Source organism: Poecile atricapillus, chromosome 4, assembly GCF_030490865.1.
Source record: "Poecile atricapillus isolate bPoeAtr1 chromosome 4, bPoeAtr1.hap1, whole genome shotgun sequence".
Lineage (NCBI taxonomy): Eukaryota > Metazoa > Chordata > Aves > Passeriformes > Paridae > Poecile > Poecile atricapillus.
In genome coordinates this window covers 16579445-16598754 of record NC_081252.1, presented here as the reverse complement: position 1 = coordinate 16598754, position 19310 = coordinate 16579445, and the positions used below count along the sequence as shown (strand labels likewise).

The 19310-nt window shown below is 49.2% G+C and overlaps 3 protein-coding genes across 5 annotated transcripts; 2 read left to right on the top strand and 1 right to left on the bottom strand.

The window, feature by feature from the left end:
- The first annotated feature begins 1502 nt into the window (after nucleotides 1–1502).
- LOC131579329 (placenta-specific gene 8 protein-like) lies at nucleotides 1503–4863 on the top strand. 2 transcript variants are annotated; one of them, XM_058839051.1, is made up of 5 exons: nucleotides 1503–1654; nucleotides 3349–3477; nucleotides 3627–3751; nucleotides 4342–4445; nucleotides 4712–4863. In XM_058839051.1, coding segments are annotated over exons 2-5 (345 nt in total). In that variant the 5' UTR covers nucleotides 1503–1654; nucleotides 3349–3362; the 3' UTR covers nucleotides 4713–4863. The 2 variants fall into 2 exon arrangements, with proteins under 2 accessions (XP_058695034.1, XP_058695033.1); XM_058839050.1 differs by lacking the exon at nucleotides 4712–4863 and having other exon boundaries at nucleotides 4342–4449.
- A 1122-nt stretch (nucleotides 4864–5985) lies between these two features.
- LOC131578970 (placenta-specific gene 8 protein-like) lies at nucleotides 5986–9867 on the top strand. 2 transcript variants are annotated; one of them, XM_058838316.1, is made up of 5 exons: nucleotides 5986–6043; nucleotides 8316–8460; nucleotides 8698–8822; nucleotides 9169–9272; nucleotides 9438–9867. In XM_058838316.1, coding segments are annotated over exons 2-5 (336 nt in total). In that variant the 5' UTR covers nucleotides 5986–6043; nucleotides 8316–8354; the 3' UTR covers nucleotides 9439–9867. The 2 variants fall into 2 exon arrangements, with proteins under 2 accessions (XP_058694299.1, XP_058694297.1); XM_058838314.1 differs by lacking the exon at nucleotides 9438–9867 and having other exon boundaries at nucleotides 9169–9276.
- Nucleotides 9868–11735: 1868 nt separating this feature from the next.
- Nucleotides 11736–15079, bottom strand: LOC131578721 (uncharacterized). The gene is made up of 3 exons (XM_058837798.1): nucleotides 14950–15079; nucleotides 11952–12678; nucleotides 11736–11847 (listed from the first exon to the last, which is right to left on the bottom strand). Exons 1-3 carry the CDS (start codon nucleotides 15077–15079, stop codon nucleotides 11736–11738), a joined length of 969 nt encoding a protein of 322 aa, XP_058693781.1.
- Between the last annotated feature and the right edge of the window lie 4231 nt (nucleotides 15080–19310).

Sequence of the window (19310 nt, the reverse complement as noted above, 5' to 3'; positions counted from 1 at the left end):
TAGCTTGTCCAAAGGATAGTTTGAAACTTACACTACAAGGTGTTTAAAGCCTATATTAATTACTTGTAGGTAATTACAATTTTGTTGTTAAAACAAACTGTTAGCTAAAAGTTTACTGTTATATAGTTACCTTGTTAAACCTTACTTCCATGCCTTAATTTAGCTGATTATTAAAACTCTTCTTTATAATAATCCCATGGTCTCTGTCTGCATTGCCCACAGACACACATATATAGGTGGGTGCTATTTGATTGATGCAAATCACCACCTGATTTCTCACATCTGGGCAACCTGTTCCAGTGCCTCACCACCCTAACAATTAAGAATTTCTTTGTAATATAATCTAAACCTATCCTCCTTTAGTTCAAAGCAATTCCCCCTTGCCCTGTCACTACATGTCCTTGCAAAAAGTCCCTCTCCAGCTCTCTTGTAGCTCCCTTTAGGTGCTGGGAGATGCTCTAAGTCTCTCTGGAGCTTTTTCTTCTTACCACCTAAAAAACCTGACTGCAGTTCATCTTGCTGTTTCCCTTCTCCCCATGAGCCTCCTCCAGCCAGCTGGTGGGATGTCAGGCATCTCCTCCTCTAGGGAGAATCTACTGATCCACAACTTTTTGCAAACCTCAGTTTTCACAGCCTATTGCAATGTTCTCACGAAAAACGCTAACTGCGTATGATCTAGCCAGAGAGCAGCCAAGCAGCCCCATTGTGAAGCAGGGACAGACAAACTTTGGAGTTGCTAGAAACCACAGGAGGCATTTCAAGGCATGGCTCCCTGTTTTCTCAGCAGCACTACTGGTAAAAGTCTTCACTTAAAGCACCTTAAATGCCAGCCTGTGGACAAAATTGCCATGTTGAAATTTAGCCCAAACTTCCCCTTTCCCTGTTCTCATGAGTGAATCTCACTATCAGCCTTTGCCATGGGATGCGTTGAACTTGACTCGCTCCTGAGAAAGCAGCAACCCAGATACTCTCTGAGATCTCTGCATATTATGTGTATCCTGCTGGGAAACAAAAAGTGCTGTCCTGGTGCCACAGGTTCTCCACAAAATGTGGAAGTGCATCCAAAACTGTCATGACTTGCACAGGATATGAGTGGTTACGTAATTGGGATTAGTGCAGAAAATTTAAATATTAGCATCTCATAAAGGGAAATGTATGTATGTATGGTAAGTGCTCTGTTAATTTTACAGTGCCTGGGCTACATGGCTTGTGACAAGCACTTAGGCAATCAGCCTAATTTTTATGGAAAGTCTCCATGTGGGGTGTATTTTCTAAGAAATGAAAACCTAAATGTCTGTCTTGATGAAAGTAAATCATTCAGAGCTACTCTCCCCTGAACAGCAACAACATGTGGGCAAAGTTAAGGGAATAACACAATAAACATGCAAACATTTTTTTTTTAAAAAAAGAATAACTAGTCCTGGGAAAAGGAAAAATAAATTACTGTTCTGCATTGTTAAGTCTGTGGTTGTAAGGACAGGGCACAGTTCCTGACTTCCCCCATCAAGTTACCTCCCACCCATTTTACGTTTTTTGCTGTTGGCTACCAATAAGAACATCTGAGGGAGTAAGTTTAGTTTCATCTTTGCCAGAGCCTCTTTGTGCAGGATCCCGGCTGGAGAGGAAGCCAGCACTGACCAAGTCTGCTCACCAGGTTAGCTCTCTAAAAGCATGGAAATATTAATTATTTGTTAGCCTGGGAAGAGTGGGATAATAATGTCAAAGTAGGGATTTATTTTTATTTTTTTTTCCTACTTAGTACAAAATACAAATCAAACTATCTGGCAAATCCTACTTGGGGAATTGGGTGGGGAGAGGGGGAAGGCTTTTAAAAAGCTATGCACAAAAGCTGGATTATGGAGAGTTTACCTTTGCTTGCTGCTTCCTGATGCTGACACAATTGTATAAATGTGTTGAAGGAATCTGACTGGTACTTTACTGTCTGTTTAAACTGGGCTGCCCTACCAGAAGCTTGGATATTGGTGGCTTTTGATACCTGGTCTCTCTGTGTGTTTGCTGTCCCTTTAGGGTGTGCTGTCAATGGCAAGTGCAGCTATTCTACTCTTCTTTACTGTTTGCAGTTAGGGGAGGAGAAAATAGGTAATACTCGTGTAGAGGACACTGTACCTTTGTAAAGCGTAGAGAGATTCGCCACTTGTCGGTGGCACTGCAGTGGGCAGGTAGAGGGAAGCTGTGGGTAGGCAGAGGCGTTGCACTTCCCTCTGGACACACACCTGATGCCACCTCCAGCTGCATTCCTACCGGGCTAGCAGGCTGACATGTGCTGCCAGCTGAAGCCAGGAGTGGGATTTCTGGAGAAGCACAAATTACTCCAAAGGATGGAGAAAGAAGGTGCTCCCCCTCCCCCAGCATCACTCCATTTCAGTTTCTATTCTGGCTTCTAAGCTCAGAAAACTCAGCAGGAGGAGGAGGAGGAGCCTGACCACACAGAGGGGTGGGTCTTGTTTTGTCGAACTGCTGTTTCTAAGAAATAAAATAAACCAACCCAACTTACAGAAAAATAAATGTCTCAATAAATGTGAGCAGGCAGTTTATCTTATCTCAGAGAACCTTACCCAACCCAAATTTTCTTAGAATTATTATCTAGAACTACTTTGTGCTTTTTTACTTGGCTAGGGGATTAGAAGCAGAGAGAAATTGCTCTTGTTGCTATTCTTACTATTCTTACTCTTCTTACTATTCTTACTGTTCTTCTTCTTCTTCTTCTTCTTGCTATTATTATTATTATTTTAGACCTGAGGCTTACTGGTTTTCAAGGTTTGTTTGCTTGTTAACCACAGGAAGGCAAGGAGAGGGCATCAGACTTTGGACATTGATTTTCTGCCTTTCTGACTCCCTACGTCAAGAAACCAGAGATACAAGTTTTCTATAGTATCCTGCGTGTGCTTAGCCTCGCTTTGCTATGAGGAAATGAGTCCGCAGGTGCTTCCCACATGCTCCGTGCCCACTCCAGAGGCATCTTTGTGTAAAATATGCCAAGTCAAACAACCTGAATGTCCAAGCCACTCCCTTTAGTCTGGGTTCTCTGCCCAGCCCAGATCAGTACAAGGGGAATGAGCTGTGTCTAAGCACTAACAAAGCCTTTATGGGGTGGAGTGGGGAACATCAGTGACCTGATGCTATTTTGAAGGCTGGATAAAATGGCAGATTATGCAAAAACCTTGAAAGGATAGAAATGCAGGCGAGATATGGTTATGCTCTATCACCTCCAGTGCCAGATAGGGAACTGGGTAGAAGGTGTCCTGCTGAAGGGTGGTAGCCACAGGTTTGGTTGGAGGTTGAGACCGATCACAGTTTTTGCACTTACTACCCTGTTTCCTCTTTCAGAAGAGGACTTTGGAATGGCTGTCCCAACCGTTGTGACGATCCAGCCGCAGTACGGCGGGGCCACGTCCACTGTCTCGAGATGCACGTGGCAGACAGGCCTGATGGACTGCTGCTCCGACTGTGGCGTCTGTAAGTCCCTGGGACACGGTTTTCTTGCTCCTGCTGCTCAGTCCAGTGGTGCTACTGTGCAGCCATGCAGCCTGGCTCTCCCATCTACTCCAGTGCTTCCAGGTGGGCAGGCAGAACCTTAACCAGTGCTGTGTTTTTCCTCCCTCCAGGCTGCTGCGGGATTTTCTTCTTCCCCTGCCTGGCATGCCAAGTGGCTGGGGACATGAACGAGTGCTGCCTGTGTGGGACCAGCGTGGCCATGAGGACCCTGTACCGCACCAAATACAACATCCCGGTCAGTGCTGAGCCTGCCCCCTCACCCTGCTGCGAGCCTGAAAGATGGGGTGCCCCCAAGGCCCCTCTCACTTTTTTCCACTCCCCCCTTTTTTCCCATTTGCATCCATCGCTGCTGCTGCTTCCTCCTTTGAGCTTTGAAAGATGGGAAAGACTCGAGATAACTGTGGGCTGACTAAAGAATAGGTGAAACTGGTTACATGGATAAAGATCCATAATCAGGTTTGGGAGAAAGGTGGACAGTATTTACATGAGGGTGTTTCTTCCTGCAGGAGAGGTGGTTGCTGCCATCACAAGTGCAACCCATGGGGGCCCAAGTTCACTTTGCCCAAATTGTCTGTTCCTGTGTGCATTTTTCTTCCCAGTCTGAAACACAGAAGTCAAAAGCTATCTGCAGCCTGCACAAGAAGCTCCCTTCTTCCTTTCTGTGGTGCTTGGGGTTTGCCAGCCCAAGGCTTCTGTTTTTTCCACTCAGAATGCTGCAGCCTGCTGATAAAAAAAGAGTACTTGGCCTGGAATGTGATTAACATTTTCTCGGCTGGAACATGACTTCTGGGAAGCCTCTGTCCCTAACCAGTTTCTTCCTAACAGGGGTCCATCTGCTCTGACTTCTGTGTCACCCTGTGTTGCCCCGTGTGCTCTGTTTGCCAAATGAAGAGAGACATCAAACGCAGGAGGGAGCTTGGCATATTCTGGTAAGCTAGGGGTGATGGTGCTGGTCTATTAAGTTGCTGTCACATGCAGCCAGGTGGCTTCCCAGAGCTTCTCCTGCCAGCATCTTGACACCAGACAAAGTTTGCTGCAGTGGGGAAATGGCCATGGACAGGTCATAAGAGTGACCTGTCCCGAAGCAAAATGTCTCTGGGACCTTGTGCAGGGTGGAGGGGGAAGGACTGGGGGGACACAGAGCATGGTGAGGCACAGCCCCAGACCCTGACAGTCCTCTCCCATCCTGTTACAGATGCTGCCATCCTCGCTGTGTCCTTGGAGATGCTGCAGGCAGGAGTCACCTCTGCCTTGACTGTTGGGAAATGCACCATGTGGGGCTTGCCTTGATTGCATTTGATTTTCCCTAATTAACTGCATAAATAAAGTTTTGAGTTTATCTTCCTACCTCTGTGTATGTCATTCTTGCACCATCTGAGAGCACCCATCCTTCTCCTGTTCCATCCATCTATCAGCCCCTGGTGAAATTTCTCTGTGTCTTCTGCAGAGAGAGATTTTCACTAGTATTTTGTTGTTGGATCAGCTTTTAGAAAGGATATTTAACACATTGAAGGAGTCAGTGTTGCTCATCCAAGTTGCAAAATTTGGGAAAACGACTACTGCTGCGTCTTCCTGCAGGAAAGTGACTTCTGTAGGCCACCCAGCATTGCCCCTGCTGTGGTGGCCCAGGTGGCTGTCCAGGGCTGTTGGTCAGTGCCACCTTTCTGAATGCCTTTCTAAAGACATGGGGATTTGGGGCCGCCTGGCACCAGCTCATCTCAATGTTGCAGGGACATGGACCCTGAGCATAAATTCCTCCCCACCTGCAGTAAAAAAACCTGGCTGATTCATGGGTTATCTGTGTCCTCTCCAGGGACAAACCGTGCCACCTTCCTGCATGGCATTACACAGCACTGGGCTGTGAGCCTTGCATTCCCATCCAGAAGGTGGAGGTTGCATCCACCCTCTCTCCATCACTCTCAAGAGTGCTAAAGGACTCTTGATCCCTACAAACATCTCCCTGTTTCATTCTTTAAGGACCATATGATTGCTTTTTGTCCCCACTCTGCCTTCACCTTCAACACAAAACTTTTGAAGGGCAGGTAATGGCTCTGTCTGTGCTGCAGGGTGGTTGGGTGTGATGGCACTCCCAACTGTTTAAACCCTAGATGGTCCTATGGATGATCCCTGGCAATGTAGAGAAATGCATTTTTAGCCTAAGAGAGGCCACCCCCGTGTCACCCAGTGCAGTTACAGTCAGTTCTTGCAGATGCTCAGGTTTGACAAAGGAAACATGCTGCACCTCCAACAGCACATGGCTTAGGCAGCACAGGAGCCTGGAAACAAACTGCCCTTCTCTGGAAACCTCTCCCACTGGGACTCTGGGCCTGGAGAACACCCAGGGTGGGGGGAAAGGTGAGAGCGGGCAGCAGGAATGCAGCAGGAAAACTGCCATTGTGCAAAGCTGCACCTAAACTGGCATTTGCACTGTTAGTCAGAGGGAACAAAGGTCATTTGCCAGGGCACATATAAAGCATGAGAACCAGGAAAAGGACATGTGTCTGCAGGGACAAGGACAGCTTGGAAAGTACGTATGGTATGGCTTTGCTTTGGTTGTGGTATGGAAACTGCTCGTGACAGAAGCGGTGATGCTGGGGAACAGGAAGGGCTAGAAAAAAAAGGTGAGGTTTTCCACCTGGAAGACTGCACCAGGGTTAACCACAGCATAGTGTGTGCTGCTGATGGCATCTGGACAGATGTGGGGAACAGAGGTAGAGGACAGCAGCTTTTGCACTGTGTTGCTCATTTGTGCACACATGCATGGGCCTATAGATGCTGCTTTTTGATCTGTGCCGTGGGTGAAATATGGATTCATGCATCTCGGGATCCTTTCATCCCCATCAGTCATTCCAGCATGGTTGGTGATGCCATGGGGCTGTGAATTGTAGAATTGTGATACTTTTGTTGTGCTGGGCCTAGGCCATCTCTTGGGAGGTGAATGTGTGGTGGAGGCTTTTCCAGGCTGCTGCCTGCTCCGCACTACAGCCTCCACCCATGCAGGGATGTGGGGTGCTCGTACCTGGGGAAGGGAACTCCCTGACTGGAGGGATCCTGCCCCTAAAACTTCTCTTGCTGCTGCTGCTCCTGTGCACACTTCTCCCTGTGGTCCTGCCTGCTGCTGGACATCTCTGTCACTGCATGGGAGCCCCGTGCTGGGCATAGCCTGCCCATGGTCTCTCTCCTCCCCTGCCCCTCCTGGCTCTTGCTTCTTAAATCGTCATGTGCCAAGGCTTTCTGAAGGTGTTACACTGGCTGCAGAAGGGGTGGGAATTACCTGGGATCTCGTGGATGAACAAACAGGGACAGCTGGCCAAGGCAGGGCCAGGAGGTGTCCGGAGAGGGACTGTGGGTGCAGTGTCCCCTGCTGCACTCACAGGTGTCTCAGAGAGGGACAGCCCAGCCATGCTTCCACTGCCTGCAGAAAGCTGCAAAAAGTCAGGAGCAAACCATGTGGAAATTTTTATCAGCTTTCTTCCCTCTAACACCATAATTCAACAATCTTTTTCCTCTTCCTGGGATTGCCAGGAACAAGGGCTGGCCCTACAGCAACTGTGTCTGACAGCTGGGAGGTATCTGTAAATCCTGGGGAATCACAGGGGCTGCCAGCAGAGCCATCACCCCTTTGTCTCCTCTTGGCATTAGTCAGTACAAATGCAATGCCACAGCTGGTGCTGCTCTGATGTGGGTAATGAACTCAATGGCATCTCTGAGTGTTGGGCACAGTAATTGTTCCACCCCATTTCTTGTGTTGTGTGATACTCAACTTTGTGTAAATATGCAATTCTGGTGTGAAAACGATCCTCCTTAGAGTGCTTAACAAAGTGGTGCAGAACTTGGGTACAGGGCAGGGAGTGTGTCTGCACAAGACTTCTCCTGTGGGAGCATCCTCTATTTTTTTTGTTTTAATTAAAGCTCCAAAAACGAAAGTGAGAGTGGCAGAAGCTGGTGCTGTGTCTTGCAGAGCTGGCAGGGAGTGACAGAGGTGCAGGTGTTACTTTGGTCAGGTGATTTTGGGGATGGTGCTGTGGAGCAGGAGATTTCCTACTCTCAGAGGATGCAGCCCCTTGCTGAGGAAGGATGGGATGGAGAGGATTTCTGCAGGCCATGGTGATCCCATGGGACTGAGGAAGAGGAGGGTGAGGTGCTGGCACAGATTAGTCAAGTGGAGGAGGGATAGGAACTGGTGAAAGGGCTTAGGGTGATGGAAAGAGACATGGAAAACCCACTGCCTTGAAGCACACTAAGAAGGCAAGTGAAGAAGGAAGGGAGAGGGGGAAGCAAATAGGCTGAGATTCTCATAGAACAAAGCAAAGACTAAGGTGACTCCTGAGAGCCTGGGGAGGCTAGAACTGAGCAGCAGTAACTTTAGGAGACTGTGATCATAAACAAACAAAAACAAAATCAAAAACCAGTCTGTAATGCAGACAATTTTACACAGATAATTTTACTCATTTTACACAGACAACAATGAAAGATGACCTGGAGATTACAAGACAGGTCTGAAGTGTTGAAGTACTGCAGTTCTGAAGCAGAAGGACCTCTGTTTTCACAGAGGCATTTTACTTGCATAGGCAAGGGATGATGCGCTACTGCCTTTGGTGGGAGACTGGTTTTGGGGAGGGCTTTGCTTCAGTGGGTAGCAGCAGCTTCTGGCAGAGCTTTGCCCCCCACTTTATGGTGAAGGTGGCATTACTCTGGAAGTGGCAGAGAGAAATTCTTTCTTTGAATGCAATTGCCTGAGCAAGATGCCCACTTCAGAAACACCTGCAGCATGTTCCTCTGATGGCTTTTCCTTCCAGACCACAAACTACCTGGAGGGACCTGACCCCGTGCTGGCAATGGCCTCTCAAGCTGTGATTACGGTCCAACCCCAGTTTTCAGTTGCCCGACAGCCAGGGCAGTGGCAGACAGGGCTGCTGGACTGCTGCTCCGACTGCGGCGTGTGTGAGTACACACCTACCCCTCATTCCTGCCAGTGCTCATGATGTATTCCTCATGTTTTACCCTGCTCCTCCTGCAGCATTATCCCTGATGCAAAACCCACTCCCATGGGTACTGGAGGCAGAGTGTATCTTGCCTGATATCAAGAGCCACAGCTCCCAGCTGGCTTTTCTCCTTTTCATCTGTCTTGCCACCCCTCAGCCAAGCCCTCAGCCAAGCCCACGTCTCATTGTCCCACAGGTCTTTGTGGGACGTTCTGCTTCTTCTGCTTGAGCTGCCAAGTGGCCGGGGACATGAACGAGTGCTGCCTGTGTGGCTCCACCGTGGCCATGAGGACCCTGTACCGCACCAGATACAACATCCCGGTCAGTGACCAGCTTGTGGCCTGTCCCAACAGCAGCAACAGCTGTGGCATGGGTGCTGGGGGCTCAGGGAAGGAGAAAGGGGTGCCCAAGGGGAAGGGCAGAGGCAGGGAGTTGCATGGGCATCCCAGCAGGCCAGGAGTCAGGGACACATTTGCCTCACCACTGTGAGCTGGAGGTAATACCAGCACACATCACTTCATCCCAGTCCTTGCTGGATATGAGCAGCAGGGTGCTGCAGGACCAGGGTGAGCTGCCGTGGGGTGCTGACTATATAAAATAGAAAGGCTGAAAGGCTTAATGTTTGGCATGGGAAGGGGTTATTCATGCAATATCCCTTGCTCCACAGGGCTCCATCCTGGGAGACTTCTGCTCCATGTGGTGGTGCAGCCCGTGTGCGCTCTGCCAGCTGAAGAGAGACATCAAGCAGAGGAGGGAGATGGGCATATTCTGGTAAGCTGTGGGTGCTGTGCTGCATTGTCTGACTGCTGCACAGCACACAGTGGATTCCCAGGGTCTCCCTTTCCTCTGACAACTGACTCCAGACACAGGGTTGCTGCAGTGCCAGAGCAGTAATGGCTGAGGAAAGGGTGACCCTGCTCTCCTGTCCCGTTGCAGATGCTGCCATCTTCAGTGCACCCTGTGGAGCCACTGCAGACAGGAACTGCTGCTGCCCTGGATTGTCGCCCTGAGAATCAGGCCTTTCAATATTGTTTTCACAAGTTCTTGCCACTTTCCCAGGGAAGTAACTCTAAACATAGGTGTTTATACATTCCATTAAAGATATGCCTTCTGATGGACGTCTCTCACAGCCAGTGCGGTAGGGAAGGTGTTAACCTGACTATCCAATCCCTGGTCATGGTCGAAAACCTGTAAATACTGAATGAACAAATAAACGTTTCTTCTTCTTTCACCACACCTCGAGCTGCATCCCTGTGAATCATTTTGTGTCCAACAGTGACACTGGATGTTGGGACATGCACCATGAGGAGTTTGCCTTTGCTGTGCTCTGTCCCTTCTTCCCAGAGTAAAGCCAGCAATAAAAGCACTGCCTGTCTTCCTGCCTGTGTGTTGTTATTTACATCTCTCTGTCTTTCTGCATCATCAGAATCAGTACTCCATTCTCCTAGGCTGTGTGGCCAGAGGCATGATGAGGTTGTCAGGCAAAGGAAGCTTTCTCTCGCACACACATACTGGAATGAGGTCAAAATTCAGTGAGGAGAAGAAAAAAAAACCCAAATCTGTTATGGGAACAACTTCTCTGTGGACATCACCAATGTGCAGAACTGGTGACAGCATTGCCCACTGCTCAGAGAGGCCCAAGAGCACTGAACCCATCCCCACTGATGTCTGGGCTGTCCCCAGCACCAAGACACAAGTGGGGAGTGATGGTGATGCTGTGGGATTCCTAGTCATTCTGCTTTCCCCATAAAATCATTGTCAAGAGACTGTCAGATGGGAGCGGCTTCTCTGTAGCTCCGACCCCTGCAGCTTGTGGGTGTTGGGTGTAATATGCTGTGGTGGAAGAGCTGGGATGTGGGAGTGCAAGGGTTTATCCTGCCATGGTGACAAAGAGGCAAGTCTGGGACTAGAGTTGCTCTGGCTCAGATTGGTTTAAGGTTTATTGCTTTGAACAGAAAAAGGTGGGGTTTTGTCCAGAGCAGGCTGCAGGGGGCTCGGAGGCTCTGTCATGTCTGTCTTAATAGGACACTTGTGGTTGGGTTCTTTTCTTCATTGGGCTGAGGCTGATGAGAGAGAGGCAGTTTTCTCTTGTTTGGACTTGGTTGTTTATTCTTCTTTTATCTGCATTACATGTATACAAGGTACAAGGAGCTACGTGCACTAAGATAGAAAGGTGCAAAATGGCTAACAAAGATCTTCTTCAAGGTCTTTTATATGTCTATTTACTCAATTAACAAATGTCAAGTAAATTGTTTTTCTTAGTGACCCAATGACCCAACAACTGTGCGCTGCACTGTGGCATTTTTTATCTAATCACCTACTACTACCCAAAAACCTCTAGAAGAAGAAGAAAGAAGAAGGAAAAGAGACACCACCTTAAATCTTCCATCTTGTCTTCTGTTCTTTAAACTAGTTTAAACTCCAAACTTCAACTTTTTCACCCAGCGACTTAAGAAAACTCTAATTTACACACTCTCACTCTTAGTTCTTCTATTTATCTTAAACAGTTGTTTTCACGGTGTTATATGAAATTCAGTGCTTTCTTGGATGTCAGAGCCAGGTACCAGAGATAAGGGCACACACTTCGTGTCTCTGACTCTAACAATGTCTGTGCGTCTATGCTGGCACCTGCAGGTCAGGACGGGGATTTATTCAAAAATACCTTTGCCACTCGCCTGTTTTCACCATCACAGCTCCTGCTGCAGCTGCCCCCGGTGTGAAGGGGCGAGGCTGTGCGGCTGCTGACTGCGTGTCCGTGTGTGTTCACACACATAAACACGTGCACAGAGAAGCAGGAGAGAGCGGCTGTACCGTGGTGTCACCCAGAGGTGGGAGCTGGCAGTGTGCCTGCGGTGGGGACAGGTGCCATGGGTTGCCACAGGCATGCTGGGTCACCTCTGCTCCCTCCTGGCTGCCGGTCCTAAATCCCTGCCACGTGCATCCTGCCAGCCACAGAGCAGGGCTGGGGGCTAGGGCTGGGCCCCAGCCGACAGACTGGTTTGAGGTTCGGCAACAGCCCTGCTGCAGGAGCTCATGGCTGTACTGAAAGCATCCAAGATCAAGGGCTTCAAAGCCACACAGCCGGGAGTGCTGAGGTCCCCTCTTTCCAGGGACAAGTGAGCCCTGTGCCCCCAGCACGGGGCTCCTGCCCCCATCTCTCCTCCCACAGTGATGGTTGTTTTGGGCTTCCCTGACAGTCATTCCTGCTTGGCACCCTTCTACGCCCATCCTTGATCAGAGTCTCCTCCCCAGGAATCTTTCTCCTCCAGTGCATGCGGGGGTTGGTCCATTAGGACCAGGGACCAAAGCCATGGACCTCCACAGGGAGCCAGAGGCAACCAGGATGCTGCAAAGGAGACACAAGGACACGGAGATTTTGTTTCTGTGAATTTATTAGAAGTAACTACAAATGGCCGCTACTAAAGCAAGTATGTACTTAAGATCACTTACCTGTAGGCACACCTGTATGCACTATTTGAGGTACTACCAGCAGGACCCTTGCCAAACGCTGCCAGCAGCGGGCAGGAAGGAGAAGCCTCTTGTCGCAGGTGATCACGAAGTCGTACAAAGCCGAAGCTGCACTCGCCCGTATCCCTGAGCGGGCTGGCCGCTTGCTCCCGGAGTTCCACCCTCCCGGTGCACACAAGAAGGCTTGACAAGCTTGGTTTTTCCGCAGGGATCCTGTTTCCCCCATGAGATCCCTGCAGGCTGCTCCAGCGCCGTGTGCCAGGACTCCGCACTTCCTCGTCTGTCCTGCTCCAGGAGCGCCGGAATTCTCGGGCTGAGCGCCATTGGGATGGCACCCATGTCCCAGGGATATCAGGGGACACGGACCTGCCCACAGCACCCCAGGTGAGGCACCTCGGTATCAACAATTCCCGCTCGGAGTCAGCCCTGGGCTGGCAGCAGTCCCGCGTCCCGCGGCTGCTTACGGCCGGAACAGGGATATTTTCCTGATCCTGAGGCGTTTCTGTCAGTAATGTTAAACCTTCCTTTCCTGCTCGAGGCGTCCTGCATTGTGCTTCTCCACCTCCCCTCAGGCCTCTGCCAGCTTGCTGGGGCCAGGATCGTTGTGGTTTCCCTGTGATGCCTCCCTCGAGGCCAGGCTGCTTGCGGTGATCGCTTTCCTTGCTGGTGCTGAGACAGATCCGCCTGGACACCGCTTTGCCCTTGTGTCCTCACGGGGCTTTGTTTGCACAGGCCGTGCTGTGGAGGGGCAGCAAGGACCCGGGAGCAGCCAGCCGCAAGCCTGGGGGAGGGACACCTGTGCCCATGTCATCCAAGGAGTGTCAGGGGACACAGGAGCTGCCGACGATGCTTGGTGAGTGCCCGAAGTGACGATCAAACAGCCCCATGCCCAGCCGCGCTGTCAAGGGGGGTTCTCGCTGCTAGCCAGGGTGGGAGAAGCCCAGCATAACCAGGAAAGGCTCACTGTGGATGATAAGCACTCGATGGGTTGGTTCTGTTCCTGTTGCCTCTCTTGGCACTGTATGAACATGGGTGGGGGCAAACAGTGCCAGCGTGGGGGTCAGCACCATGTGGGGAGCTGTCACAGCCCTCTAGACCAAAGCCTCCCCCGGCAGGTTTGTGCCTCACATTTGGGGGGCTGGGAGTTTGGAAGGGAGTTCAGGAAAGGTGAGCCAAGAGTTGTTGGAGTCTGGCCCAGCTGCGCCCCATTGCCAGCAGTTCTGTCTAGTGCTGGGGCCAGCCCAGTGTTTGTGGGCACAGCTCCTGTGCACACAGCGGGGATGAAATGCACCCTGCTTCACAGAGGGATTTGAGCAAATGCCTTTCCTGGACTGGGAAATATGTCATTCTTCTGGATAGGGAGAGGAACAGGCATTTCCTGGGGGTCTCTGGGGTGTGCTCCCAGGAGCTCTGACTGACTGGTGTCTCTCCTTTTTTAGGTACAGAGGAGGCTCCACTGCCTTGTGCTGCCACCTCATCTTCAGCCACAGCTTGTGGGCCCCTCAAAGCAGTGCCGCCCAAAAGAGCCAGACTCAGCCTCATCTCACTTTTGCTGTCAGGAATGGGACTGAGAGAGACGCTCCACATGGTGAGGAGCATGTGACATGTATTTAAATCTCAAGGGAAGAGGCCAGGCTCCTTGCTGGTTAGACCTCCCTGTAGGGGACAACCCATGTGGCTCCTGGGTGACAGACACCCTGGCTCCAGGTGATAGACACCCCAGATATTTTGGATTAGAGATGCTCCTGGTTCTCACAGCTCTGATTCATGAATGCTCCAGCTGTTTACAGCTCAAGGTATTTGATACTGTAAGTGATTTCAACTCCTGCATCTCCCAGCTCCAGCTCATGGTTCTGGCTGCTCTGCTGTTGAGGTACAAGATGGTCTTGCCAGCAGACCTCCTCCCCTTGTTACGCCCTGGGTTAGGGACACTTGGGTTTCTCTTGAGTTTCAGGTCATTCCAGCTCCTGGACATGGTATGCTAATTACAGGCAATAGATGTTCCACCTCAGGTTATTTGAAGCCCTGAGCTATTTTGGCTCCAGCACACACCAGAGAAGAGATGCTCCTACTGCTTCCAGAGGCAGAAATTAAGTCTGAGGGGGCGTTTGCAAACAGTCTGAAGGGCACCCAGAAATGGGAGCCAGTCTGTCTCACAAAACACATTGTTAAGGTCAGAAAGGCCTCCAAGATTGAGTCCTATTATCAACCTAACACTGCCATGTTCATCACTAAACCACATCCCCAAGCGCCACATCTTCACATTTTGTTAACACTTCTAGGGTTGTTGATTCCACCACTTTCCTGGGCAGCCCTGTTCTGGTGCCTAACCACCCTTTCCATGAAGAAATTTCTCCTAATATCCAATCTAAAGCTCCCCTGGCACAACGTGAGGGGTTCATTTCCTTTCATTTCCTCTAATCCTGTCACTCGTTTATCTGGGAGAAGAAATTGATCTCTACCTCTCTGCAAACTCCATCCAGGTAGTTGTAGAGAGCAATAAGGTCTTTCCTGGGTCTCCTTTTTGCCAGGCTAAGCATCCCCAGCTCTGCACTGATCCCAAAGGGACATGAGATGATGCTGAGAGGCATGACCCTGAGCACCAGATTAAACACTCTCTTAAGCTCTTCTCTCTTCAAGGCTAATGCAGTGTGATTGTTGATGTAGTGAATTGTGGTAAAAGCACAACTAATGCAAGCCCCGCCTGAAACAGCCTTCCTACTTTTCCAGGGTGGTTCTCTACGTTTCCAAGAAGCTCTTTTGCTGTTCCTTCATTTTTGGTGCAGAGCAGTGGTGGTGCTGCCTGCATGAAGTACAGGGAAGTAAACCAGACCACCAAGTTTCACATCCCACACTGTTACTAATGGACAAACTCGATACTATTTCTTTTCTTCCCTCAGGCCTGGCCCCTAAGCAGGAACCTGTGTTTGTGTTTCAGGAACCTGTGCAGTTTGAGCTGGGGGAGCTGAGAGTCAGTCACTAGAGGGCACCAGGGAAGAAGGATGCTGAGAGTCCACTCGCTTCTCTGCTTCACAGTTCTGCACGTGAAGGAGGAACAGCTCTTCAGCAATGCCCTGCTGCTGCTGTTTGTCCACAGTTAATTCCCCCATTTCTGCTCTGGCACAAGATCACAGCAATTTAGTAGTGAGAAGGAAACACTTTGGTCGCTGGTACATGGCTGGAACAACTGTGAATGGATGTGAAAACTCTGAGGGTATCTATCAAATTGTCCTTGCCCTTTGTGTTCAGAACATTTCACAGAGGGTGCAGTGCTTGCCATTGGGGTACTTCAATGCCCTCCCTGGGACTTGCTGTCTCAAACAAATCCGAGAGCTGGGAAGGAAAACATGGCTGCAGACATGGAAAGACGTTAGAAGAATCTGGTATTAGCAGCTTAAGGGGCTATTGTGTTCACTGAGAGGAAACAGAGCTCTTAGATATATCCTAGGTATGTTAATTCTCAAGTAAGCCAGGTTTTGGCCTGCAAAGCAAGGTAGAGTCAAAACACCTGTAAGACAAAGCAGGGTTGTGAAGGATTATAGCTCTAAGCATAAATTCAGGAGGCTAGAACACATCAGAGAAATGCAGCTTAGTCTGAGCAGCCAGGAACCTGCTAGGAAACCTCCCACTCAAGTAAAATGTGTAATGTTAACAGCATGGTGATCTAATCTGGTACTTTTCTGGGGCACAGTTGAAGTCATTGGTTATGGGAATATTAAGCCTTGCAAGGGAAAGGCCCATCATGCTATTTCCAGGGCTAATGAGACAGACTAAATGATTCCTGAGAGGTTTGACACCAAGCTGGAAGTACTGCACAGTACCATGCCAGCCTGCTCTGCAGCACAAGAGAGTCCCTGGTGAGCATCATGTTAAAGAACATTAGATTCAATGTCTACATCCCTTCCTTGAGGATCATCACCTCGAGTCTTTCAATAGCAATTACTCGTACAAGTTGTGTTTTCTTCTTCTCCTTGTAATAAATTTTTATCATATTTTTTAACACTGCCTCCCAGTGCTGAGGTGAAAGTCCAGAGCCTCATTCAACTCCAAACAAAGAAGGGCCACAGCCCAGGACCTCACCTTGACTGGTGTGGCTGCTGCACAGATTTCACCTTTAATTTGGTTAATAGACAGATGGTGGTGACCTTCTGTCAGACTTAATATTTAAACAGCATATACAAGCTGCTTGGAAGGATTGTCTGATAAGGTGGCACCTCACTTACAGTGTGTATAACAACTCAGGATTTATGTGCTGTGAATTGACCAAAGGTCAGCTGCATGCTGTGGGTGTGCCTCACATCTGACCAAGCACAAAACAGAAGTGTGAAATAATATTTAATCAGTTACAAACATTAAGTAATCCTGCGATACACCACTGGTTTGCCTAAAGACAGATGAGGAAAAATGAGCACTTGCCATGCATTCTTATCTGACAGATAAGCACCTGAGGCAGGCATGGCCCTGGAGACAGAAAGACAGAAAAAAAATTATTAGGGTAAAATTCATTACTGAGTTTTGCACTCCTGAGGGCACAGGTTTCAAGCCCTGCAGCAGTACATCAACCTTGATCCCCTTGGGAGCCCTGCAGCAGCAAAGCCAATGAGAGGCCAAAGTGTGCACTGTCTCTTCCTAATGGAATCTGTAATCTTATCTCTGAGGAATCATGTTCCTACAATGCATTTATTTTATTACAGCTTTGAATGTGAATGGCTTTGTGCTATCTTTTTACAGGACCACTAAACATCTCAGCAGCTATCCGAGTTGATAACACAGTCCCTTCAGACTGTGTCTACACGTGTCTCCCATACATTTCTAAGAGAAAAAAAAATCCCAGTGGAATTAAGGTGCTCCTGGCCAGCTCCTGAAACTGCAGAAGAACAAGCAGAATTCCTTTCACTCAATGTTTCAGACTCTAATGCAAGCATCAGCTGGGGCTTTCCTTCAATCTGCTCCCTGCCTGAAGACAGGAACAACTGTGAATTGATGCATTCAGAAAAAAAATATCTCAAGGATACCTGTGCCTACAATTAAAAAAAATCCAATTCATATTGGCTCTTAAAAGTAGAGCAAATATTTGTGCAAACAAAATAAGCACAGTTTTTAATCTCCTTTTGTTGTTGTTGTTGGTCAGTTGGTTTAAGCCTGAGCACCAGTCATGCTGAGAGCAACAGTCACCCCTCTCTGCATCCTGTGTAAGTGCTCTGGTTTTTCCTAACTCATAGAAGAATATTCTGAGTTGGAAGGAACCCAAGAAAGACCATAAAGCCCAACTCCTGCCCCAGCACAGGACAGTCACAAGAACCACACCATATACCCAAGGATTTTCTTGAACCCTGTCAGGCTTGGAGCTGTGACCACTTCCCTGGGGAGCCTATTCCAGTGCCCAAACACCCTCTGGGAGAAGAAACTTTTTACTAATATCCAGCCTAAACCTCCCCTGACACAACTACAGGCCATTTCCTGGGGTCCTGTCACTGTCACCACAGAGAAGAGAGCAGTGTCTGCCCTTCCTCTTCCCCTCACAATGAAGCTAGAACTGCAACGAAGTCACCCCTCAGGTTCCTCTTCTTCATGCTGAACAGACCATGTGGCCTCAGCCACTCCTGGTATGGCAGCTCCTCAAGGCCCTTCACCATCTTTGTTGCCCTCCTTTGGATGCTCCCTGTAGTTTCATACTTTCTTATATTGTGGCACCCAGAACTGCCCCCAGCACTCGAGGTGAGGCTGCCCCAGTGCAGAGCAGAGTGGGACAATCACCTCCCTTGCCCACCTGGCGATGCTGTCCCTGATGCCCCCCCAGGACAGGGTTGGCTCTCCTGGCTCCCAGGGCACTGCTGACTCACATTCAGCTTTCCATCGACCAGGACCCCCAGGTCCCTTTTCATAGTGTTGCTCTCCAGCCTCTCATTCCACAGTCTGTCTGTATATCCAGGGTTGCCACATCCCAGGTGAAAAATACAGTACTTGTCTGTGTTTAAATTTCATGTGGTTAGTGATTTCCCAGCCCTCCAACTTGTAAAGGTCTCTTTGCAGAGCCTCTGCCTTCAAGGGAGTCAACAGCTCGTCCCAGTGTAGTAATTTACTTAGTACACCTTTGAGTCCTGCATCCAAGCTGCCTGGGGATGGCCCAGATCTGATATCACAAATTATCTGCTGAGGTTTCCAGCCCTGGCTGCAGATATGCTCCCTGAACAAGATAACAGTATTCTGCACCTATTCAATCATGTGTGCACCTTTTCAAATATCAATGGGACTATGCAATGATATTCACTAGCTGCTGGCATGTTTCTAAGTCTCATATAAATACAGCAGAGAGTTAATTATTATAAAATCATTGATAAAATCATTGATAAAATCATTGATAAAGGAAAGAACAAGGTCTCGGAGAATGGTTCATTAACAATGATATACTTACCAATCCCAGGCTACAGCTTTGTAAAAAATCTTACCACATGGTGTTTGGTGCACACGAGGCAATCTTGATGTTTAATAACTAGCGATAAGTCTTTCTAAGAAAAGGAGATGATAAAAAAATCATGATTTTAAACGGAAACCATCCATCACACGTACTGTCCTGCATCATCTGCCAAGGAGAAAGATTGTGACTCCATGGGTTCATGCATTTGTCAAAGCTCTGGCAGAGCCCTTGTGTGGGATGGTGCCAAAAGAACTGAAGGAGTTCCTTCAGCATCCCCCAGAGTTTGACCAGCCTCATCTTTGGGGTTATTGGAAGCTCCATCTGTCCTGTAAAGCAAAACTGCATCAGGGAGCCCATAGGAGAAGTGGAATGGCTGTCACTGATCCTGCTCACGGTTAGCACAGCTCCTGGAAAGCTGTGGTTGGTGCTGCTCAGTAACCTCAGCTGGGGACCAGTGCTCCTGCTTTGTACAACAAAGGCTGCCTCACTTTTGGTTCCTTCCACAGCATCAATGGCATACTCAGTGTCCTGTGGAAACCCTGCTCTGATGGGCTCAGAAAATCCTTTGCATTTTTGCAGGTTTTTGGAACTGAAGGAAAACATACCCGTCTGCAGGACGCTAAGGGAGAAGATACCCCAGCCAGCTGAGCCTTGTCTGACATGCCGTGCTGGGATGCTGGGATTCATCCCATCCTGCCAGCTCTGCCTGCCCTATCCATGGCCGCAAGCCTCGGGCAGGCAGAGATGCTCTCCTTCACTCAGAGTGTCACCGCTACCGGCGTGCTTGGGCTGTGGCAGCTTACGACTTGTTCAGCTAAAAGGAGAAAAGGTGAAAGCAGCGGCTCGCCCTGGCCCTGCCCTCCCCACGGAGGGAGAGGGTGGAGACTCCCCGGGGTGAGGCGGCGCAGGGAGCCCAGCTGCCA